Source organism: Portunus trituberculatus, chromosome 9 (assembly GCF_017591435.1).
Source record: "Portunus trituberculatus isolate SZX2019 chromosome 9, ASM1759143v1, whole genome shotgun sequence".
Taxonomy (NCBI): Eukaryota; Metazoa; Arthropoda; class Malacostraca; order Decapoda; family Portunidae; genus Portunus; species Portunus trituberculatus.
The window spans coordinates 1,215,395-1,241,652 of NC_059263.1; the positions used below are offsets into that span (position 1 = coordinate 1,215,395).

General features: G+C 45.3%; 1 protein-coding gene across 8 annotated transcripts in view; it reads right to left on the reverse strand.

Moving 5' to 3' along the window:
• Positions 1-26,258, reverse strand: part of LOC123501150 — a 162,390-nt gene that overhangs the window by 17,632 nt on the left and 118,500 nt on the right. For 6 of the 8 annotated variants that reach the window (XM_045249736.1, XM_045249737.1, XM_045249740.1 and 3 more), the window contains 6 exons: positions 13,533-13,640; positions 10,651-11,129; positions 9,808-9,959; positions 5,080-5,152; positions 3,593-3,670; positions 766-917 (listed from right to left, as the gene is read on the reverse strand). In XM_045249736.1, the coding sequence (XP_045105671.1) occupies positions 766-917; positions 3,593-3,670; positions 5,080-5,152; positions 9,808-9,959; positions 10,651-11,129; positions 13,533-13,640 (1,042 nt within the window). Of the gene's footprint in view, positions 1-765; positions 918-3,592; positions 3,671-5,079; positions 5,153-7,192; positions 9,656-9,807; positions 9,960-10,650; positions 11,130-13,532; positions 13,641-26,258 lie in introns of those variants that run through there. The other 2 variants (XM_045249738.1, XM_045249743.1) reach the window with 2 other exon arrangements.

Here is a 26,258-nt window from a genome sequence, read left to right on the forward strand (position 1 = left end):
CTGTCCTTTTAATCATACCCTCCCCACACCTGCACATAAAACCCACACCTTCAGAAAGAAAGCTGGACATAAGGAAAGTCAGATTAGTGAAGCAAGACTAGGAAAAAACAAGTCAAATAAACCAAGAATGAAGGAAAAGAGCCGAAACATAACCAACTTTCCCACATGATACTGAAAGAAAACAGGGATACATTGACCAACCAGCGACAGAAACCACCACAAGTACCATCTGTGTCACCAGTTCTCGAGTCCCCAGGTACCAGTATTACCGCTTGCACAGAATGAAGCCCAGTAAAGACACCACAGGAGCTTTGAGTGGTCTGGGAGTGCATTAGAGCATAGATAGATAGGAAGACACGTTAGGACACAAGCAGGTGGAGACAAGAGAACACCTGAGGAGCTTGTAGGGTTGGTCTGGGAGTGTAATTAAGGCACAGGTAGGAGACAGTCAGGTGGGGGATGTAACAGAAGACCAGGAGCTTATACGAGTGATCTGGGAGTAATTAGAGCACAGGTAGACAGGTTAAGAGACAAGAGAACACCTGAGGAGCTTATCTGGGAGTGTAATTAGGGCACAGGTAAGAGACAGCAAGGTGGAGTAAAGAAAACACCTGGGGAGCTTAAAGGGTTGGTTTGAGAGTATAATTAAGCATGGGTAGAGAAGTTAAAAGGCAAGAGAACACCTGAAGAGCTTATAGGAGTGACCTGGGAGTATAATTAGGGCAAAGGTAGACAGGTTAGGACACAGACAGGTTGGGTACTTACGAGGTGAAGGCTGGGTCGTCACGTAGCAGCCCCGCCGTCCTCAGGTAAGTGTCGTGTAAGGAAGGAAATACTCGCTCCTTCTTCGTGTTGTTCGTCTCTCCCTCCTCCTCCTTCTCCTTCTCCTTCTCCTCTTCCTCCTGCTGCGTCGCCGGCTGGAGGAAAAAATGGTCTGTTATTTTTGTCATTTAGTTTTATGGTTTGTTTTGCTGTTGTTCTCTCTCACTGTTATTCTTTCCGTGTTGTTTGCTTTCTTTTATTACGTTTGTTTGCTTTTTATTTCTGATTGAGTTGTTTGTTTATTTATTTACTCGTACTTGGCGCCACTACAACAGCATCTTGACCCGTGTGTGTGTGTGTGTGTGTGTGTGTGTGTGTGTGTGTGTGTGTGTGTGTGTGTGTGTGTGTGTGTGTGTGTGTGTGTGTGTGTGTGTGTGTGTGTGTGTGTGTGTGTGTGTGTGTGTATTAGTTAGTCTGATGTATTTGTACCGCTAGGTTTTCTCCTTCTCCTCCTCCTGTTAACGAGTGGTGAGCAAGGCCGGGCAGTGCTGAGAGGCTGTGGGTAGGCTGGTCATGTGCTGGTGCTAACTCTTAAGACAGCACACACACACACACACACACACACACACACACACACACACACACACACACACACACACACACACACACACACACACACACACTGTAAGCACCACCACCATCACCACCACCACAACCTTCACAGTAACAATGCATCATAAACATACAAGAAACATGAACAACACAACACTTAAACAATAGTAACAACACTACTTACACTACTACTACTACTACTACTACTACTAAGACAACAGGGTTATTTTATGATGAGAGGAGGAAAGCAGGAGGAAAATAACGAGAGGAGAAAAGTGAGAACGAGGAGAGTAAAGCGAGGAAGAGGAGGAAAATAAGAAAGAGAGAGGGACAGAAGAACAATAGATGGATAAGTGGCAAAGTGAGAGAGAGAAAGAGAGAAAAGAGAAGAGAGAGAGAGAGAGAGAAATTGAAACCTAAGCACAAAAATAAGGAGGAGGAAAACCAACAAAGAAATGGAGAGAAAAAGTAGATAGGAAAAAGCAACAAGGAAATAACGAGAGACGGAGGCAATGGAGGGGAAACAGGGAGCATAGGACATTACCTTCTCATCTGGGAGTGCCTGAGGTGACGGGGGAGCGACGTCAAGGGAGGAGGGGGAAGTGAGCTCCTTGCTACTGGGGGTGCTGGGGCCAGGGGACGGGGATCTGGCTGACTCATGGACATTTGACGGGGGAGACGTGAGGGGCCGCGGCGTGTCGGGGCGTGGGAGGTATTGTGGGCGTGGGGGGCGTGGTTGAACGTGTCACTGGATGCTAAGGAGGAGTTAGATTCCGGCGTGGAGGGAAGGGGTGGGTCCTCCTCCTCCTCTTCCTCCATGTCCTCCTCCTCCACGTTGTCCAGGGACGGAGGTGGGGACAGGGGGGTCATCTCCATCTGGCCACGAGCAAGGTGAAGGGGGTTGGTGCTAATGTGTCCTCATAATCAAAGTGGTCCAGATGGGATGAACGGTTAGGGTAGGGAAGGGGAGTGTAGGGTAGGTTAGGTTAGGTTAGAATAGGTTAGGACAGGATGGTGAAGGACGGTTAGCTTACGTTAGGTTAGGGTAGAGAAACGTAGGATAGGGTAGGACAGGGTTAGGATAGGATGGTAAGAAATGGTTAGGATTGGCAGGATTGGGTCACGTTAGGTTAGATGTGGTTAGGTAAGGTACAAAAAAGGGTTAAGCTTATATTGGGTTAGGTCTGGTAAAGGATAGTTAGGAAATAAAAGGTGGTTAGGTTAAGGCTAGGTTAAATTAGGGTGAAGGGTGAGATTAGGATGAAAGTCAAGGTTAGGTTAGGTGAAGGATGGTTAGGGTGAAGGAAGAGATTAGGTTGATAGTTAAGGTATGGTTAGGTGAAGGGCTGGGTTAGGTTAGGTTAGGGTGAAAGTTAAGGTTAGGTTAGGTGAAGGGCTGGGTTGGGTTAGGTTAGGTTAGGTATAGGATGTGGTGTGATTGGTTGCTGTGTGGTGATGTCACGAGTCACGGGTCACGGGAAGCTTGTCGTTCATTGGTTGAGAGGGTATAGAGGGTGAGTGACTGTGATTGGTTCTGTTAAGGGTGAGTTAGTGTGAGTCACATAATGGTCATCTTTCATTGGTCACAAGATGAGTAGGGATGGTGACTGGTTGGTGAGGGTGAAGGATACACACTACATTTAACATTAACTACAAAGAACAAACATACACACACACACACACACACACACACACAGCGAAGGCAATCTATGTTTAAAATGTTAACTCTCTAACTTAGGAAAACATTACCTACAAACACACACACACACACACACACACACACACACACACACACACACACACACACAGTAAGAATAAACAGTCAAATTCTACGTACACACACCCCTACACACCTACATGTAAGTACAAACATACGTACACATGCAAACAGCAATTAATACTCCCAGTGTTACACACACAACAACGTACACAAGACTACATGTGTATGTATACTTACTCCGTACACAGAACACCCATGTGCACCTTGCCTAACTGTGTGTACTGTACTGCCCACTACGTACACACACACACACACACACACACACACACACACACACACACACACACACACACACACACACACACACACACACACACACACACGCCAATTAACCAAAACCATTTGAGACCAACATTGATTTGAATGCAGCCCAACACCGCCACCTCTCTCTCTCTCTCTCTCTCTCTCTCTCTCTCTCTCTCTCTCTCTCTCACTCACCTGTTGTCGTGGGCGCGGGCGGAGAGGTGAAGAGGGCGCATCTCCCCCTTTATCAAGAGCCTCACTTCCCCCACTTATCTGTAAAAGGAGTGTGTTCAGTTATCCTTATCTGGGGGGGAGGAGAAGAGTGGTGTTGTATATCTATTAATTAATGTGATCTTTAATATGTGTGACTAATCTATTTATTTATTCTTATCTATCCATCTCATTCATCTCATTTACTAATACATTCCTATTCATCTTTACTTTTATCATCTTTACTGAATCCTTTTGTTTCATCTCACTATTACATTTTTTTTATTATTATTTATACCATGTGGGCTTATCACGGGAATTTCTGGGCTAAAGGGAATACTTTATGTGGTACCTCCCATCTCAAAGCCCACTCGCTAGGAAACCGTTACCCCGAGTGAGGAAGCCCAACCTACACTCGGACCGTGGACAGGATTCGAACCCGTGCGCTTGGAGACCCCTCGGACCCCCAAAGCACGCATGGTTCCACGGCAGCTCCACAACAATTCACGTTATCTTCCACATATATAAGTTCTTATCTACCATTTTCCTTTATCTAAGAGAGGAGGACTGGCCAAGAGCAACACAAATATAAAGAAAAAAGGGCCCAGTCAATTCCAACTCTTCTTATAGAGCCGATAGAATTAGCCAAAGGATGGGGAGAAACGTCTTGAAACCTCCCTCTCAATGAAGTCATAGGAAGTTAGAAGACTATATCCTATTTCTTCTTCTATGGCTTGCAGCAAGACAATGGTGACTGGTGCGGAGGCGAGGCTGGAGGGGCAGGTGAAGGGAAGGGGGAAAGATAACAGGTGAAGCAATAAACAGTGTAAGGTAAAGAGATACAGGACAGGTGTGAGCAGGTGAGGGAGAGGAGGACAGATAACAGGTGAAGGAATAGAGGACAGGTGACAAAATACACAGATGTATGAACAGGTGTGGGCAGGTCAAAGAATAGAGAATATAGACAGGTATAGGGACAAAGGATAGACAGGTGTGCAGGTGTGGAGAGGTGAAAGAAGAGACAGGAGACATATCAAGAAGTGTGGGTAAGTGACGAGACAAACATGATAGAGATAGACAGGTCTAGAAATAGGATAAAAGTGAAGTAATGGGTGATAGATAGACAGATGAATAACTGAGCAGGTGAAAGGATAAACAGGAAAAATATAGACACGTAAAAGAAAATAAAGAAAAAGGAATAAAAAACAGAGACAGATAAAAAAAAGTGCAAATGATGAGACAAATACATACAAGAGAACAGAGGATACAAACAAATAAAGGAATAAGTGATAAACAGATAAGAGAAAAGAAGATAAACAAGTGAAAGAATAAGGAACAGAAAGACAGATAAATACAAGTATGAATTAAATGTACAAAGGAATGGAGAGACAGAACAAATGAAGGAGTAAAGAATGGACAGACAGGTTAATGAATGGACAGGTGCGTACAGGTGGAGGAACAGAGAGGCTTACCTGCGGAGTGACAGTAGACAGGCCAGTCCTTCTCAGCTTCTCCTCACCTGGGCCCCGCGCCGCTCCTCCTGACCTGCAGCGGTACAGTGAGACATCAGTGACCCTTTCAAGCACAGGTAACACACGGCAAAATAACACAGCTGGGACAGGTACTAGTGGTGCTAGCAGTAGGAGGAACACATGTAGTAGTTGTAGTAGTGGTAGTGGTAGTGGTGGTGGAAAAGAAAGGTGATAACAGTGGGAGTAACAAATGAAGTAGTAGTAGTAGTAGTAGTAGTAGTAAAAACCAGCTTAACAAACAGCCATAGTGCACATTGTCAATAATTCTTGTGGATAAAACAACAGAAAATTGAAGAAATGGAAGGAGAAAACGTGGAAGTTGTCAATTGAAAGACACCAAGAAGTAAAGAAAGAAGGAAACGATTACAGCATACTTCTACAAAATAAATAATAATATAATAATAATAATAATAATAATAATAACAACAATAATAACAACAATAATCTTACCTGCAGCATCACTTAGGCAGCATGAAAGGTAAATCACACATACACTGCTCCCTTTCCCCTCCCCCCCTCCCAACCTTCCACCTAATTAACACATAAATAAACAAATCAATAGAATAAAGAAAAGAAAAACAAAATGGTGAACAAAGGAAGATACACAGAACAATAACACCTGGAAATATTACCACATGATTAGAGAACACCCTGTCAATGAAGACTCCTTAATGAAACAGAACTAATATAATGACACGGAAGAACAGAACAATGAACAAATATAATAAGAAGAAAAGAACGAGAAGGAAGAACAGGACAATGAACAAATACAATGAGAGAAGAAAAGAACAAGAGAGGGGGTAAAAGAACAATGAACAAATATAATGAGAGGGAATAAAAGAACAATGAACAATATAACAGAAACAAATAAGTGCATAATAGTAAAGTCAACATAAGAAATCCACTTTAAATGACGTATATGTAAAAAAAAAAAAAAAAAAAAAAAAGAAATAAACGAAAATAAGTAAATAGATCAAATAATAATAAAATGAATAAAATCTTTACCCAACCTAAAAAAAAAAAAAAAAAAAAAAAAAAAAAAATGAAGGGAGGAATACAAGACAACAAACAGAAATACACCAAAAATAAATAAGTAAAAATAATAATAATAATAATAGGAAATAAGAAATAAAAATAAATAAATAAATAAACACAAAGAACTATTTCCCATTTTCTTTTCTGAGGATGGCTAAAGAAAACGCGAACAAGAGACACGTTCGTATATTAACACACACACACACACACACACACACACACACACACACACACACACACACACACACACACACACACACACACACACTATACAGATACACAGGAGGACACACACACACACACACACACACACACACACACACACACACACACACACACAGCAACTTGTACGCCACAGTGAAGTAACTTAAGACAGAAAGGGAGTATTTGTAAAGGGTTGCAGTGTTGTGTGCTCCATAAAGAAGGCATTTGTTAGTAGTAGTAGTAGTAGTAGTAGTAGTAGTAGAAGTAGAAGTAGAAGTAGAAGTAGAAGAAGAAGAAGAAGAAGAAGAAGAAGAAGAAGAAGAAGAATTATTATTATTATTATTATTATTATTATTAGTAGTAGTAGTAGTAGTAGTAGTAAGACAAATAGTAACAAGCAAGATCGTAAAAAAATAAGACAGATAAACAAAGACATTAAACAAAATCAACACAAACAAATAAGTAAAACAAAAGAACACAAACAGTCTCAGCTACAAACAACAAACAAGACAACAAAAATAAAACACACACACACACACACACACAGACAGAGCGGCAGGTAAGCAGCAGACAGGTGGCACAATAACACACTCATTAGCACTAACACCTCACGCACACCTGTCACACAACGCCCAGGTAGCAGATAGGGAAATAGTATCTCTGAGTACAGAAATATATCCTTTCTATAAATTTCTTAGCCTTAGAGAATGTGTGTGTGTGTGGTGGAGGGGGGGGGATAGAAGGTTCCTTGTATGGCAACACTGACGTCATCCTGTAGTGTTGCCATACATGTAGTTTGTTTTTTTTGTATTAGTTTTTTTTCGTGTTTGTTTTTGTTGTTGTTTTTATTTAAGCTAGATAGGGCGTGATTTATTCTAGTGTGTTTCCATAGAGAGAAGAAGGCTATTAGTGTGTGTGTGTGTGTGTGTGTGTGTGTGTGTGTGTGTGTGTGTGTGTGTGTGTGTGTGTGTGTGTGTGTGTGTGTGTGTGTGTGTGTGTGTGTGTGTGTGTGTGTGTGTTTCACATACAGTGTTTTAAGTAGATACCCAAACTATACGAAATGAAGCATGGCAAATTCAACACAGCACATCACAAACTATGACAACTAGCACAATGTTGGCAGGTCACACTCCGTTTTCTACAGGCGAGGTAGTAAGAGTCACCAGTCACACGCGGGTACAAATAATGATCTCTTCTCGTTGCCCGATAAGTGACCGTCTGCTTTACATTAGTCACCGCTGCAGGCACTCATGTTTTCTACTGTGGCCTTAATGTGTGTGTGTGTGTGTAATTCTCCTTGATATCTTGATGTGCTGCGGTGCAAAAGTATTACATTGTGCATAATTGACTTCTCTCTTTCTTCTCTCAGTCTGGCGAGATTGGTAATGTGGTGAAGTAAAAACAATGCTATAAAATGTAAGACAACTTTGCTATCAACGAAAAATTTGACATCAACAAATGGATGAATAACTGAGTACACATTCTACGCTTGATTAACGTGTGTGTGTGTGTGTGTGTGTGTGTGTGTGTGTGTGTGTGTGTGTGTGTGTGTGTGTGTGTGTGTGTGTGATGTTTCTAGGGTAAGCCAGGAGTCCCGGCGTGCCTCCCTGCAGGGACGCACACACTCGTACACATTCCGCAGTTAAACGTGCACACCTCACGCACGTCCACTCGTGCACGTAAGCACGCACGCACGCACGCACGCACCCACCCACACACACACACACACACACACACACACACACACACACACACACACACACACACACACACACACACACACACACACGTACATGTTTGCAAGTACCACAATAACTTTGGTCCACACGAGTGTTCACTAAGAGGCAGTGTTGTCCTTCCTCTCCGCGGCCCAGGCACCCTGTTGGCACTGTCCCTCGTCTCGCCTCTCACGCACGGCGCCGCCCCGCCCGCGTGTCACAGCGGTGTGGGTGTAGGTGATTCAGGTGGCGGGGCGGGGCGGGGCGGCCATCACAACTGTGGGTGACTGAGCGTGGGCGGCCTGCCGGGCGTGCCGTCTGGAGAGGGCATTGCGTCCACGGGGAAGGAGGCGGGACCGCGACCAGTTGGGGACTGACCGTTCTGTGGAGTCCAGGGGTCGTCAAGAGGAGAGTCTGAGCCCCGGCGGTGTGGCAGCGAGCCAGACGGCCCGTCCCCCGCCAGCAACACCCTGCTGGGGCACCCCTCGCCAGGCTCCAGCACCAAGGAGGGCCGCGGCGTCAGAGATGGACGCGGGGTGTGGAAGGGCGTGGAGCCTTCCGCACCATCAGGCCATTCTACTGCCAACGCGGGGTCCATGCGACCTTCCAGCTCCAGGGAGGGCCGCGGCGTGGACCACGGCGTGCCCTCCGGGGGTGTGCGGTAGGCCGGAGAGCCCAACGGTGATGACTCTGCTGACGAGAAGAGCGGCGAGGCGGCACGAGAGCGTGGGGCCCACCAGGGGCGGCTTCCTCCAGGTGGCAGCGGCAGTGAGTCTCGGCGGTTGATTGTGTCCAAGGAGTCCACGTCAGGGACGACGTCCCCCGCCGCGGGCTCGGCGCAGGCCATGACGGAGCACGCCACCACTGAGGTAGGCGCTACCAGGCTGTGCACGGTGGGCGTGGCAGAGGACAGCTGCAGCGGGCGGCAGTGGGACAGGCTGCGGCCAGACGACGATGAGGTGGAGGGGGAGATGCCTCGGTGGCCCACGCCGCCCAAAGACGGCCGCCGCTGGTCCTCGCCACCCAGCAATGGGCGCGTATCGCTGTGGGCGTCCTCTCCATAATGGGCGTACAGTTCCATGCCATGGCCCGCCCACACCCAGCCCTCGGGCGCAGCCTGGTCGTGTCGCAGGTGCCAGTGGCCCTCGTAGCGCGGGTCCAGCAGCAGGTCGGCACTCTCGGTGAGGGAGGAGATGCTGGCCCGCTCCTCGGCGTCCCAGCTGCCCTCCTGCCCTTCGGGCGGCGCCTCATCACGGAAAGAGGCCTCCAGCGCCGCCGCGGAGGTCATGTCCTCGAGGGAGGCGGAGAAGGGCGACGAGGAGGAGAAGGGCGAGATGGGCGAGGCGAGGGCCAGCACCTGCGAGGTGATGGACTGCGGCGAGAACAGGATACCGCTTCCCTCCTCAGCGGCGTCCTCGGCAGGGGAGGGCAACGGCAGCGTGAGGGAGCTGGCCGCTACCACACCCTCAGGGGGCATCGGGGAGCGGCAGGAGAGCGTGGAACAGCAGGACGACACGTCCTCAGCCTCCTCGTGCAGCACAGACAACTTCCGCACCATCCTTGCAGCGTGCAGCACAACAACCGTCACTGCCCCGCATTACATGGCACCCTGCCGCCCCATGTGTTTCACCGGTTACCTCACCCCTGCACACCCATGAACCCTGTGTCACCCTGTCCCTGCCCCTGCCTCCCCTGGCCCCGCGCTGCTCACCTGTAGTGGTCGAGGTGGTCGTAGGCCGGCTTGGGGCTGTACAGGGTGTGCTCGCTGGCCATCAGGACGATCTCGCCTTCCTCCACCACGCCTGCTGCTGATGCTGCCGCTGCTGCTGCTGCTTCTTTGTCGTCCTCCTCCACTACTCCTAACTGCGGGGAGTGGTGGGGGAAGGAGAGGAGTGAGGGAGGGAGGCGGTCAGCGGTGCGGGGAGGCTGCATGTGTTCGAACACTATGGAATGGACTCCTATCAATGGAATACTATTAATCATGTGGTGGTGTGGCGCTGACCGACGCAACACACACACACACACACACACACACACACACACACACAACTTCCTATACAAGGCAGACATCAATGAGGCAGCAGGAGCAATTCACTGCACAGCATCGCTTCACACACCCACACCCACACTGCACCGTCTCACAAACTGACTCGCCTCCATTTACGTACGTGAGGCTGAAATGCAACGATCTGAGAAGGAGTCAACTTTGGGGTCTATTAAACACTAAGGGTCCTTTCACACGAGGTAAACAGTTGAGGCAATCGGTGGCGCCACTACATCGAACACTGCTTGGAATGACAACTGGTAGGCGTCAACTGCACTGAACTGTGTTGTGTTATGCCCAGTGACTGCCGCGGCTACTTACCTCGCGTGAAAGGCCTCGAGAGAGAGAAAGAGAGAGAGAGAGAGAGAGAGAGAGAGAGAGAGAGAGAGAGAGAGAGAGAGAGAGAGAGAGAGAGAGAGAGAGAGAGAGAGAGAGAGAGAGAGAGAGAGAGAGAGAGAGAGAGAGAGAGAGAGGGGGGGGGGGCAGCATAAAGGGTCCCAACAGACGCACCTGGCGAAGGGTCCTGTGGGCGGGGGGTATCACCTCTATCTGCTGGAGCTCACGGTGCTCGGGGAGGCCAAGGAAACCCACCTGCCGAGGGCCTGGTGGGTGCTGCTGGGGTTGCTGGTGGGGCGGCTGCTGGTGGGGGCGCCGCGGTTCCTTCGCTCCCCCGCCCACGGACAAGAGTAAGTCGTATTCTTCTTGAAACGGACACCCTTCATCGAAAACTGTACTCCCTTCCTCTTCTTTGTCCTTCACTCTCCTCCCTTCCTCCTCCTCCTCCTCCCTCTCCACCTCCACCTCCAAGTACTCCTCCTTCCACTGGATAGTCTTCTGCTTTGCTTGTGGTTTTGTCCCTATCCTTTCCCTCTCCTGCTGCTGCTGCTGCTGCTGTTGTTCCTCCTCCTCCTCCTCCGCCTCCAGCCGCGTGCCGCTGGTGCTGGCGGTGGTGGTGGCAGTGAGGGGCGCCCCGACGTCCTCCTCGCACTCTGCAAAGGAAGGGGTCATGAGAGAGAGAGAGAGAGAGAGAGAGAGAGAGAGAGAGAGAGAGAGAGAGAGAGAGAGAGAGAGAGAGAGAGAGAGAGAGAGAGAGAGAGAGAGAGAGAGAGAGAGAGAGAGAGAGACGCGTCCTTCTTTACACTCCACGAAGCTTATGAACGTGAATGTATAAAGGGGGAGCAAGGAGGGAAATGTATGGAATTATTGACACTCAGCCGGTGAATAAGCGGCATGAACGGGAGACACGACACGTTAATACACTCACCTATGAATAATGACAATAATAATGATGATAATAATAATAATAATAATAATAATAATAATAATAATAATAATAATAATAATAATAATAATAATGAAGATAATGGTAACTGGTGCGCCTTGCCTCCGCTACATTGGCAAGTTGTAGTGGCAGTGACAAGACTGGTGTTTGTGTGGTTGTGGTGACAGATTAGTAAGATTTGTGGGTTATTGTGACTCAAAAGAAGGTTTGTAATGACAGACAAAGCACTTGAGAATAATGTACTAGTTGTAGTGTTATATTGTGGAGATAGAGACTGAGAGACCTAACCTAACCTATCTTATCCTATCCTAACCCATCCTATCCTAGTTGTAGTGTTGAGATAGACCCATCGATTTGTCTTCTTCTTTCACTTTCTTCACTTTGATATAAATTGAAAATGTTTCCACGGAGCAGTCTTGTCAAAATGTGTTCAAACAAGATGACGCCCTCACTCACTCACGCTCACTCACTCACTCACTCACTCACTGACCGCCATTACCAACGATATAACATCAGTTCATTCCAACACAGGTCATCTGTCTGGGGTCACGTCCTCGTGTTTGATAGGATGGACTTTAGGAGTGACACGCGGGGGGGAGGGGGAGGACATGGGGAGGCGAGGGACGTGTTTGAGAGAGAGAGAGAGAGAGAGAGAGAGAGAGAGAGAGAGAGAGAGAGAGAGAGAGAGAGAGAGAGAGAGAGAGAGAGAGAGAGAGAGAGAGAGAGAGAGAGATGGGGGCAAGGAGGCCACAGCTATAGATAAGGGAAAGGAATGAGAAAGGGGGAGAGATACAAATGGAATGCGAAGGAGAAAGGAAGGAGAGAAAGGGAGGGGGAAGGGGAGAGAAGGGGAAGGGGAGAAACCTTAACCGCTTTACCCATCCGTGGCGAGATGAGGAATGGAGATTGGGGAGATGGGAAGATTGGGGGATGGGGTGTGTGTGTTCGTGGGTGGGTTGAGGCTTGATGGGGGCTGAGGTGTGGTGATAAATAGCTTTCCGTGGTGATGGGGAGGTGATGCCAGGGTGATAGATGGGGGTGATGGGGTGATGGGGGTGTAGAAATGATGGGTTGGTAATATAAGTACTGTACGTGGGTAGGTGTTAGTTACGGTGAAGGAGAGATGGTTGTAGTAGTAGTAGTAGTAGTAGTAGTAGTAGTAGTAGTAGTAGTAGTAGTAGTAGTAGTAGTAGTAGTAGTAGTAGTAAGGGGACATTTCACTATCCATTCACCCCCACCTATCCACCTAAGCACTGATGGAGGAAAACAAAAAAATAAAAGAGGAAGAAAAAGAAGAGGAAGAGAAAAAATACGAGGTGCAACACTGGTCTGGCTACACTGCAATGAGGCAGGTGAAGAAAAAATAGGGGACAAAAAAAAAAAAAAAAAAAAATGAACAAAATCGCGTTATATGAGGTAAGACAAGGATAGGAGAGGTTAGGTTAGGTTAGGTTAAAATTCAATTATGTGAAGCTAAATAAAGAAAGATTAGATTCAGTTAGATTGTGCTAGATTAGGTAACGTAAGACAAGCGTAAGTTAGATTTGGTAATGTTAGGTTAGGTAAAGCCAAATACAGTATATACAAGTTAGATTAAAATATTGTGAAGTTAACTAAATATAGGTTGGACTGGATAAGGGAAAGTTAGGTTAGGTTAGGCAAGGTTATAGGTGAAGCTAAATACAGTACAGGTTATATCAGATTGATGTTAACTTAAAGAATAGGTTAGGTTAGACTAGATAAGGTAAAGTCAGATTAGATTAGGTTCGATAAAGTTACATTATGAGGCTGGATGAGGTGAGGTGAGGTTAGGTGAGGTGGTGAGGTTAGACTAGGTAAAGATAGTTAGATTATATTTGCTTAGGTTTGGATAGATGGTGGATAGGTGGTGGATTGCGTAAGATTAGGTCAAGGGTGAGGAGTGGATTGAGTGAGGTTAGGTCAAGGGTGAAAGTGGATTGAGTGAGGTTAGGTCAAGAGTGAGGAGTGGATTGAGTGAGGTTAGGTCAAGGGTGAAAGTGGATTAAGTGAGGTTAGGTCAAGGGTGAAAGTGGATTAAGTGAGGTTAGGTCAAGGGTGAAGAGTGGAGTGGAGTGGAGTGGTGCCTTACCTGGCGTGGTGGAGAGGGGCGAGGCGGGAGTCTGCGTGGCGGTGGAGTCACAGGGGCGCGGTACACAGGTAGGTCCACATAGGTCACACTCCACCCCCACCTCCACACCTGAGAAACAAAGGTACAGGTATGTTAACGTTACTCTCTCTCTCTCTGTCGGCACGTGTCTGTGTGTGTGTGTGTGTGTGTGTGTGTGTGTGTGTGTGTGTGTGTGTGTGTGTGTGTGTGTGTGTGTGTGGTCATGCGTGTATGTGTGCGTGTGCCTGTGTGTGCATTAGAGAATACCAACGAAGTGATTCTTACTCTCTCCTCTTTTCTTGGAACGTGTGTGTGTGTGTGTGTGTGTGTGTGTGTGTGTGTGTGTGTGTGTGTGTGTGTGTGTGTGTGTGTGTGTGTGTGTGTGTGTGTTAGGTTGTAATGGTAAGAGGATTCAAACCTTTATAGCAATCCTGGAACCGTTACTTTGTTGTGTGGTGGTGGTAGTGGTAGTGGTGGTGGTGGTGGTGGTGGTGGTGGTGGTGGTGGATGTAATTCTATTTGGAAAAGCTTTGTATGCAGAAGGCAAGACACTCACTCTCTCTCTCTCTCTCTCTCTCTCTCTCTCTCTCTCTCTCTCTCTCTTAACTCTATCAACAAAACCTCCCATTTTTCCGCCTCACTCGCCCTCCACTCTAAATAAGGAAGCGGCAATGACTGGGAAACTGGTAGCGCTGTTTGTAGTAATGGTGGTGGTGGTGGTGGTGGTGGTGGTGGAGCAGGTAATGGTGATGGTGATGGTGTTGTCAACGCTAATTAAACAGGTGTAGAAAGAGGGGGAGTGAGAGAGAGAGAGAGAGAGAGAGAGAGAGAGAGAGAGAGAGAGAGAGAGAGAGAGAGAGAGAGAGAGAGAGAGAGAGAGAGAGAGAGAGAGAGAGAGAGAGAGAGAGAGAGAGAAGTAGGGTAGACTAACATGATTCTTTCTAACGCCAACACACACAAGGAGGTCAGTACACACACACACACACACACACGCACGCGCACACACACACACACACACACACACACACACACACACACACACACTGATAGAGACAAACAATAATACAAACAACCCATTGACAACAAAACGACCTTATTATAAACGATAATTGCTAAACCAAATATAACATAGCACGGATCTGACAGCTGGAGGAGGAGGAGGAGGAGGAGGAGGAGGAGGAGGAGGAGGAGGAGGAGGAGGAGGACTGATTTCATGACGGTGGTGGTAATAATAGAAACAATAAAGAAGAAGAAGAAGAAGAAGAAGAAGAAGAAGAAGAAGAAGAAGAAGAAGAAGAAGAAGAAGAAGAAGAAGAAGAAGAAGAAGAAGAAGAAGAAGAAGAAGAAGAAGAAGAAGAAGAAGAAGAAGAAGAAGAAGAAGAAGAAGAAGAAGAAGAAGAAGAAGAAGAAGAAGAAGAAGAAGAAGAAGAAGAAGAAGAAGAAGAAGAAGAAGAAGAAGAAGAAGAAGAAGAAGAAGAAGAAGAAGAAGAAGAAGAAGAAGAAGAAGAAGAAGAAGAAGAAGAAGAAGAAGAAGAAGAAGAAGAAGAAGAAGAAGAAGAAGAAGAAGAAGAAGAAGAAGAAGAAGAAGAAGAAGAAGAAGAAGAAGAAGAAGAAGAAGAAGAAGAAGAAGAAGAAGAAATATAAATATAAAAAAGTAATGATTTATGTAATCAATCTCTCTCTCTCTCTCTCTCTCTCTCTCTCTGGAAGCACGTGCCATCCTTCATCCTTCATCTCTCTCTCTCTGTGTGTGTGTGTGTGTGTGTGTGTGTGTGTGTGTGTGTGTGTGTGTGTGTGTGTGTGTGTGTGTGTGTGTGTGTGTGTGTTTCTTCCGTTTCTGCCTCACTCACACCCTCACTTACATCATCCTGAGTGAGTTACTACTACTACTACTACTACTACTACTACTACTACTACTAGTAATAATAATAAAACTACGTTGAAAAAAGAAAAAACGAAAAAACCCATTTCACCTACCTATTACAACTTTTAATTAAAGAAAGGAGAGAGAGAGAGAGAGAGAGAGAGAGAGAGAGAGAGAGAGAGAGAGAGAGAGAGAGAGAGAGAGAGAGAGAGAGAGAGAGAGAGAGAGAGAGAGATTAATAAACATTCTAAACAATTAACTAATCACTCTTGAATGCTACATGAGAAGGTCAGGAGGAGGAGGAGGAGGAGGAGGAGGAGGAGGAGGAGGAGGAGGAGGAGGAGGAGGAGGAGGAGGAGAGACGAAGATAGATGTGTGTGTGTGTGTGTGTGTGTGTGTGTGTGTGTGTGTGTGTGTGTGTGTGTGTGTGTGTGTGTGATTTAATATACTGGCACGGAGACAAAATGAAGGAAAGGAAGAAGGAAGGAAGGAAGAAAAAGAAAGAAAGAAAGAAAGAAAGAAAGAAAGGAAGGAAGGAAGGAAGGAATGAAAGGGAAGGAAGGAAGGAAGGAAAGAGTGAAGGAAGGAAGGAAGGAAGAGAACCGCAAGACCCCTTCCATCTTCGTTTTCTACCTAACGTTACCTCTTTTTACCTCCTCCTCCTCCTCCTCCTCCTCCTCCTCCTCCTTCAGATTCACTCCTGATGACCCGCGGCTGACCCCAGTTGACCCAAAAGAGAGATAGGGTACAGGAGGTCAAAGCGATTCGGAGAGAGAGAGAGAGAGAGAGAGAGAGAGAGAGAGAGAGAGAGAGAGAGAGAGAGAGAGAGAGAGAGAGAGAGAGAGAGAGAGAGAGAGAGAGGAGTGTACACATCCTTCGCGTTATCTTTAAAATTATCGTGTGGAAGTCGTGCCTCAAGGATTAGTCTCTCTCTCTCTCTCTCTCTCTCTCTCAGCTATACATTACCAAAAGTTGTCCGTGTTGACGGCTCACTCTTACCTGTAAAGAGAGAGAGAGAGAATTAAATGAATGTACGTCGCTAGTAGTAGTAGTAGTAGTAGTAGTAGTAGTAGTAGTAGTAGTAGTAGTAGTAGTAGTAGTAGTAGTAATCAAATAATATATAAATACGAATAAGGTGATGATGAATAATAACAAATAACAACATTAACAGGAAAACAAAAACAACAACACCAACAATACTAACAAAGGGATGAAGACAAAAAAAGATGGGAAAGGAAAACCACCACCACCACCACCACCACCACCACCACCACCACCACCACCACCACCACCACCACCAACAATAACAACAACAACATCTAATCATATTGACCGACAGCTTAATTATACCCTGTGGTGGGATGGGGAGGGGGGGAAGGGCAGCAGGTGTTCCAGGCGATCAGGCGAGGTTGCAAAGGTCACGGAGGAGGAGGAGGAGGAGGAGGAGGAGGAGGAGGAGGAGAAGATAAGTGGGTGTTGGTCATTAGGTCAATTTCTTCCTGAGAGATACTTAATGGTAAAGAAAGAAACCAATTAAAAGACGCATTATTATTATTATTATTATTATTATTATTATCATTATTGAGTCATTCGTATTGTTAAATGTTTCTCTTCGCTTTAAAGAGCAACAAATACACTTTTGAAGAGTTACCTGCATTTCTTTACCTTCCTACCTTCATTTATTTATTTTTTTCATGGAGAGGATTATCAACACACTTGCATCACTAAAGTGGCTGATCTTACAGGAGTGAATCCCTGTCAATTAATTTCTTGCACGTTTCGGAACAAGCTCTCTCTTCTAACTATCACATATGCCTCTGTATCTCCACCTTCCTATGCTCTGAACTCATTTAAGAAGAAGGTTTTGACATTTATCCCATTCTTTTGGCTAACTCCTACGATCCTGCTCGACAACTGGCGTCTAAGTGGACCTTTTTGTTTAATCGTTTTTGTTATCCTTGACCAGATTCCTCTCTTACATGAAAAGAAGACAAAAATCACTCGCCGTTCATCTGCTAGCGACACAGTGACACACACCTTCATGAATGACTCCTGTTCTTCTACTATGCCGAAACACAACTGCATGTAGTAACAACCCCTTCACTACCAAGACACGTTTCCATATTCATTGTGCTCACTATTTGCTGATTTTACACAGCTTCAGAAACTCATGTGGGGATTAAAACAGTGAAGATTCTGGCCATCAATCTTCTAACTTCCACAGACCCTTCCTAATGTAAATAAAATCGTCTAATGACACCCCAAACTCAAGGTAAAAATGCGTCCCAGAGATGACTTGAATCCCTCGACCACTCCTGCTGTGTGTGGTGACTCGGGAAGGTGTACCCTCAAGAACAAAGACAAGAACATCACTCAACTTCATGTCAGTAACTTGATCAAGGTAAAGGGAAGGCCACACCAGTGAAAGCGTTATGGCACACCTTCAGAGAGAGAGAGAGAGAGAGAGAGAGAGAGAGAGAGAGAGAGAGAGAGAGAGAGAGAGAGAGAGAGAGAGAGAGAGAGAGAGAGAGAGAGAGAGAGAGAGAGAGAGAGAGAGAGAGAGAGAGAGAGAGAGAGAGAGAGAGAGAGAGAGAGAGAGAGAGAGAGAGAGTCAAGAGGCACCACAATACACGTAAGAAACACGTCACGATGAAAAAAGAGACGCAACAAGACTGCTACGTAAACAAGACGAGACGGAGAAATCCATACCAGTCAAATAAGGAATACAAATACTACTCGTCCCGCCAAGAAACACAAAAATAAATAAATAGATACACTCACACACAAAATAAATAGATACACTCACATTTCAAGCAAGCATTTCCAGAAGTAAGCATTGAAATAACAAAATTACAGAGAGAGAGAGAGAGAGAGAGAGAGAGAGAGAGAGAGAGAGAGAGAGAGAGAGAGAGAGAGAGAGAGAGAGAGAGAGAGAGAGAGAGAGAGAGAGAGAGAGATTGAAGATGATTAGAGGAAGGAAGCTTTGATTTGAAGAAGAGAGTAAATTCAAAGTTAGTAGAAGCTGAAAAAAAATAGAGAAAGAAAGAGAAAAATAATGATAAAAAGAGACCATGGAGTCAGAATCAGACAGACGGAGGAGGAAGAGGAGGAGGAGGAGGAGGAGGAGGAGGAGGAGGAGGAGGAGGAGGAGGAGGAGGAGGAGAAAAGAAGATACATAACTAGGAAAAACACAAAACAAACGAGATCAAACCAACAAAACAACGAAACATGAACACGAAAGTAAACACTAGACAAACAGAGAACAAGGAGACAAACACACACACACACACACAAAGCAAGAAGGATCAGTGCATGTGGCTGGTCAGGTTTCACTTACCGCCACCAACGAGACAAGCAAAAGACGAACCACGAGATCTTGAGAACCTGAGACTGCGAACCTTATTGAAAAGTGGCCAAAAATAGGAAGAGTTATGTGTGCCTTCAACCCCGCGCACATAAATCACACCGAGACGCGCCACCGGGACACCAGATGGCGGGCGTGCACGAGAGAGAAGGGAGAGGGACGGTGAGGCAGGGTGAGGAATTAGACAGGGAAAAGATAAGAAGGAGAGAAGGGAGAAATGAGAGAGGAAGGAAGGGAAGGAAGGTAGGAATAAAGGTGAGGAAATAGAGGAATAAAGGATGTGAAGGGGTGAACCAGATAAATTGAAGGAACGAATGAAGGAAAGGGAATGACAGATGGGGATAAAAGAAAGAAAAATTAGAGGATGGAAAGGGAGAAGAGAGGGAAAGAGAAAGAAAGGGAATAAACTGGAAGAAAGGGGAAGTGAGGGGATTGAACACTAAAGTAAGAGAATCGCAAAAGAAAAAAGAAAGTAAATTGAGAGGAAACGATAATAAAAATCTTCATTACAACAAGATTAACAAAACGAAGCCACACACACACACACACACACACACACACACACACACACACACACACACACACAGGTAACAAAAAAAAAATATGTAGGTATTTCTGAACACAAAGAGACAAAGATGAAAACACAGGTAACACATCCAGGTATTTACTCATTAAAGGGGCGGGGGAAGGAAACACAGGTAAGCAAAGTCGGATGTTAATTAATTAAGAACGCGGGAGAGTGCAGATAAAACAGGTGTTCACTAATTAAGGCGGACAGGTGAGGAGGGTATTATGTAAAAAAGGCTTCGCTAATCAAGAGAGAGAGGAAGAGGAGAGAGGAAGAGGGGATGTGCAAGGGACGAGTGGAAAGGAACGAAAATTTGTCAAGAGAATGAAATGTTGAGAGAAAGTAGAGAGAGAGAGAGAGAGAGAGAGAGAGAGAGAGAGAGAGAGAGAGAGAGAGAGAGAGAGAGAGAGAGAGAGAGAGAGAGAGAGAGAGAGAGAGAGAGAGAGAGAGAGAGAGAGAGAGAGAGAGAGAGAGAGCATAGAACGAGTGACAAGAAAAAAAATGTAAGGATAAAATGTCGAAAAAAAAAAAAAAACGTAAAAAAGACGGAAGGATTTTTGCGTAAGGGAAAAATATAAAGGATATTAAAGAGGAAAAAATAAATAAAAGTAGAAAAGAAAATAAAAAAAAAAAAAAATATTGAAAGAGAGTAAAGGAGATGGAGGAGCTTTGCGAATGGGGAGAAAACAAAAAATCAAATAAAAGAGGAGAAAGGAAAATAGAATAAAAAAAAAATAAGAAACAAAACAATCAAAATTAAAAGAAAATAAAAAAAAGGAGAAAAAGCGAAAATATTTTAAGATTGAGAGAAAAGAAAATGAAAATGAATGAAGTGACCAAGAATTTAAGAAAAAGAAAAGAAAAGAGAAAATAAAGAGAAAGGTAAAACAAACAATAAACAAAGACAAAGAAGAAGCAGATTAAAACAGAGGAGGAAAGGAAGACACACAAAAAACACCAAATAAAGAAGAAAAGAAACACAAAACAACGAATTACGAAACATAACAAATAAAAGCAAATCGAGAAAAAAAAGAGAGAGAGAGAGAGAGAGAGAGAGAGAGAGAGAGAGAGAGAGAGAGAGAGAGAGAGAGAGAGAGAGAGAGAGAGAGAGAGAGAGAGAAATACATTATACATAGAAGGGTCCTCACCACCACCACCACCACCACCACAGAAGTTAGCATTTCGGGAAAGTAAATCAGGGTTCTCACGCCACCACCACCACCACCACCACCACCTCCAAATTACCCCTAATAAGCGAACCTTTTGCTCAGAGGAACGCCGTAACTCTTTTATATTGTTTTCTACCCACTCAGTGTATTATGCTCTCTCTCTCTCTCTCTCTCTCTCTCTCTCTCTCACACACACACACACACACACACACACACACACTTTCTACCAATAATGAAAACTAAAATGTGTATTGATACCTGTATGAGAGAGAGAGAGAGAGAGAGAGAGAGAGAGAGAGAGAGAGAGAGAGAGAGAGAGAGAGAGAGAGAGAGAGAGAGAGAGAGAGAGAGAGAGAGAGAGAGAGAGAGAGAGAGAGAATAGGCGATAATTCATGTTTAAAATTCTTTGCAATATTTGGTGTCTATTTAATGGTCATCCTTTTACCACAGCTGTGTACACCTCGGCACACACACACACACACACACACACACACACACACACACACACACACACACACACACACAAAGCGTTTAAAATGACTGCCTTACAATTGCCTCGTACACACACTCACATTATCTTCCCCATCACCACCACCACCTCTTACCTTCACCACATCCTCCCAAACTCATCTCCACGACTCCACCACCTCCACATCTTCCTACTCCCCACCACCACATCTCCCCTTCCCCATCCAAACCTCAACCTTCCCTCCAAGCATTATATCAGCACACCAATTATCTCCTTATCCTCTTCTCCCTCTTCTTTCTCCTCCTCCTCCTCCTCCTCCACCTCCTCCTGCTCCTCAACATACCAGCTCCACTATTGTATACTGGCCACTTGGAGTATGGTTACGTGGGTGGAGGGTGGAGTGGGGTGGAGTGGGGAGAGTGGGGGTAAGTGATGGTGGTTTATGTTAGTATGGTACGTGTGTGTGTGTTTGTGGTGTGTGTGTGTGTGTGTGTGTGTGTGTGTGTGTGTGTGTGTGTGTGTGTGTGTGTGTGTGTGTGTGTGTGTGTGTGTGTGTGTGTGTGTGTGTGTGTGTGTTTTGGGAAGTTTTGTATTTTTCTTTATTTTGTCTATTTCTGTATTCTTTTATTTCAGTGTTTTTGTTTTTAACTCATTACTGACATTGTAAAAATAAAAAGAAAACCCTGAATTAAGACTATTTTTCCTTTATTTCTTGTATCTCGTTTGTCAGTAGAGATGATAAGTGAAGCTAACGTGTGTGGTGTAACCCTTCCTCGTCTCCTAGTGTCACCATCAAAGGTCACCCAGATGCGTCAAATTACCACGTGTGTTGATATATTTTCCTCGTTCATCAAGACCATTTTCAAAGACCACGCAGATTAGAGATTATATAAGTTAAGTTTTCATGTGGTTTAATTTTTTTCCTCGTTGGTCAATACGATTTCCGAAGACCAGGGATAAATAAGTCAAGTTTTCAAGAGTGTTCTAACCTTTCTTCACTCAATTGCACTCCACATACAAACTGGAGGAAGGAAAGGAAGATAGGGAGAACGGAGGACAGATGAAGGAGAAGAGGAGAGAAATCAGAGGTAAGAAGGAAGGAAAGTGGGAGGAAGGAGGTTTTGAAGGAAGGAAAGGAAGATAAGGAGAACGGAGAAGGACAGACATGAAGGAGAAGAGGAGAGAAATCAGAGGTAAGAAGGAAGGAAAGTGGGTGGAAGGAGGTTTTGATGGGAGTGTTTTCTACCTATCAGTGGAGCAGAACCCTTGTTGAACTATCGCTGCAAACATAAGCATCCTTTTAAAACCTAATTAACTTGCAATTAAGCAGCGCAAGTGTAAGAGATAACACAACACAATGTTTATAATGTTAGACTTCATGATTACTGCTCTCTCTCTCTCTCTCTCTCTCTCTCTCTCTCTCTCGTCAGTTGTGATGTATTTTTCCCGCCCTAAGTAAAGAGAGAGGAAGAGAAGGGGAGCGAAGAGGGAGAGGGCTTAATAAGAGGAAGTGAGAGGGGAGAGAGGGAGAGAAAGGAAGGGAGAGGGGAGAGGGGAGAGGAAGGAACGAAGACGAAGGGGAAACAATAATCCAGCAACGTTATCAACCACTAACACAATCAATTTCGTTAAGAAGGAAGAAAATGCTCCTTCACTATCAACACCCACCACCACCACCACCACCACCACCATTGATACATACATACATACATACATACATACATACAAACATACCTATAGATTACGTTTTAATTCTTATTTGGCTTATTGTTTAAGGTGGTATCATAATCAAGTGAATCAATGTATACTATGATTTAATACATATTCTTTACATACATACATACATACATATATACATACATAAGCACCAGGATGGATTTTTACATTATACTATAGGGCACCATACTTAAAGACTGCCATTATCACCACCACCACCACCACCACCACTATGACCACTGCCACCACCATCACCACCAACACAGGTATACAAAGTCATATAACCACCACTATCACCACCACCGCCACCACCACCACCACCACCACCACTGTACATACAATGGCCGACATAACAATGGTTGGAAGTCACGTGGATTGTAACACTTTCTGGCTGGATATTCCTTACACCACCACCAACACCAACACCACCACCACCACCAACACTACCACCACCACCACCACCACCAGCAGGACCACCACCAACACCACCACCACTCCTAATAGTATATAACATTAATGCAATCACCACCACCACCACCACCACTACTATCATCATCATCAGCAGCCTTCTAGAAAACAATGCATCATATTGCCAAATTTTTTTTTTCCCTTTCTCTTTTTTCTTTGTTTTTTTCCTCCTCCTCCTCCTCCTCCTCCTCTCCGTCTTCCTCTTTCCTCCTTCATGGTCAGGGAGTTACAACACACACACACACACACACACACACACACACACACACACACACACACACACACACACACACACACACACACCTATTAGCACGCCTGAATCTCTCTCTCTCTCTCTCTCTCTCTCTCTCTCTCTCTTTTATCTCACTTTTTTCCTGCTAACAGCTTCCAAACTTCATCTCTTTACCATACCACCAATGTTCCTCCTCCTCCTCCTCCTCCTCTTCCTCCTCCTCCTCCTCCTCCTCCTCCTCCTCCTCCTCCTTCCTCCTCCTCCTCCTTCTTCTTCTTCTTCTTCTTCTTCTTCTTCTTCTTCTTCTCCTCCTCCCATTCATGTACAGGAGGAAAGGTACAGATCATAATTCTGAAACCTGTCTCGTATTTTGCATAAACTTTGTGTTAGTGGAAGGAAGAGAGTGAGAGGGATAGGAAGAGGAGGAGGAGGAGGAGGAGGAGGAGGAGGAGGAGGAGGAGGAGGAGGAGGAGGAGGAGGAGGAGGAGGAGGAGGAGGAGGAGGAGGAGGAGGAGGAGGAGGAGGAGGAGGAGGAGGAGGAGGAATATTAGTTTATCATTAGAGAAGAAATTACAAATTCACAGGTTAAATGGAGAGAGAGAGAGAGAGAGAGAGAGAGAGAGAGAGAGAGAGAGAGAGAGAGAGAGAGAGAGAGAGAGAGAGAGAGAGAGAGAGAGAGAGAGAGAGAGAGAGAGAGAGAGAGAGAGAGAGAAAACACGTGTGAGTAGGTGAATGTACGTAAATTTGTGCACACTTCAACCTTTACCTCACCTAAAACACACACACACACACACACACACACACACACACACACACACACACACGGCCCTCCCTTCCTTTCATCAGTCGGGGGCGAGTCACGAGGCGGCGCAACAATACATCAGAGGCGCGGGGCGGGCAGGCGGGCATTGGTGGGCGCAGCGGGACTTGAATGTGTTAAAAACGGGGCATTTCTCCACCCACCAAGGCACGAAGGGGGGTGGAGAGGAAGGGGGAGGGAGGGGGACTAAGTGGAGGTTGGGACTGAGGAGGGGGGTTTCTTAGTAGTGTGAAGGGGAGGGCAGTGTCTGGGGTGTGGTCTGGGGGCGTCTTGGGCCACGTTGGAAGGGTGGGGATGTGGTGTGGAGGGTTGGTTGTGCTTGGGGTGGGCTGGCAAGGCTGGGCAGTAGGAGGGGTGGTCGTTGGGTGAGGGGAGGTGGAAGGGTGGAGGGTCGTTCACCAGGTGGGTCACGCGCAAGGTGTGGACAAGGTGTGGGCAAGGAGTGGGCAGGTGTGGGCCGGGGATGGTCCGCTTTGTTTCTGGCGTGTTGGTCTGTCAGGTAAGGCTTGTTTATGGCTTTCCGTGGTGTCTAACTTAACTTTAAAACCTAACACAACCTAACCTTTCTTTAACCTGACCTAACCAAACGTAAAGAAACCTAACCTAACCTAACCTTGACTTAACGTAACCTAACCTGATCTAACCTAAGCTAACCTGACCGAACCTAACCTAACCTAACCTTACCTGACCTAACCTACCTACCTAGCCTAACCTCACCTATACCTATACCTAGCCTAAAATAATCTAACCACTTAACTTTAACCAATTTTCTTCCTTACCTTACCTACGTGAATCAACCTCACCAAACCAAGTCAAAACAAAACCAACCAAACCTAACCTAGAAAAAACCCTAAGACATCAAAATTAACTAAATCTAACCTAAATAAACGAAACAAGCAAATCTAACTTAGTGTCACCTCACCTAACTCTAACAAACCAAAGCTGAGCCAGTCCTCACACCTCCATTTTCTTTGCCAGCCTGTGAATCCGTGAAGCTTGGAAAGTGACTCGTGACTGCAAGGGCCGAGGGAGCATCAGACAAGCATATAGATGGATAAAAATAGATGCAGGTGAATACAGCGAGCATCCTGGTTTCCCTTACATCATAAAACACTGTACCATTTGATATTTTTTAGCTCCTTTTTTTATGAGGTAATGTCAAAAATGTATACAGGTAAACACATCGAGAGTCCTGGTTTCCCTAAGACCATAAAATGCATGTACTATTCTTCTTCTTCTTCTTCTTCTTCTTCTTTTTGAGGGTCACAATTTTTCGTTTTTTTTTTTTTTATGAGGGTAACGTCAGGTGAACACAACGAGAGTCCTGGTTTCCCTAACATCATTTATTAGTTTCTTTTTTTTTTGAGAACCTTATTCTTTGATGAGGGTAATGTCAAAAATGGACGCAGGTAAACACAACGAGCGTCCTGATTCCTTGAAGGTCATAAAATACCTGTACCATCTTTTTCTTTTTTAAGGCCCCTTTTCTTTCTTTCTTTTAATGAGGATTATGTCAGAAATGGACACAGGTAAATAAATGCAACAAGTGTCCTGATTTCCCTATCCTCATTAAATACTTGTACCATTATTATTTTCTTTTTTTTTCCTTTTCTTTTGAGAATCTTTTTTGAGGGTAACTTAAAAAAATGTACAGATAAACACAACTAGCATTATGATTTCCCTAAGACCATAAAGTACCTGTACCATTATTTTTCTTGCTTTTTCTTTTCTCATCTATTTTCTCCGAGGGTCACACGTGGTTCATGGCCAATACCGTCCGGGGTCCGATGCGCCACGCTGAGCTAAGAAGACGCTGTTACGGTACATTGCGAGGCCACTGCTTTTTGTTAGGCTGTAAAGTGTGTTTCTTTGTTCAACGGGTTTAGTTTATTGACCATTGCTGCTGTGTCTAATAAGGCGTGGCGGCGAGGTGGTGTCAGGTGTGGTGGAACAGAGTGTGTGTGTGTGTGTGTGTGTGTGTGTGTGTGTGTGTGTGTGTGTGTGTGTGTGTGTGTGTGTGTGTATGTGTGTGTGTGTG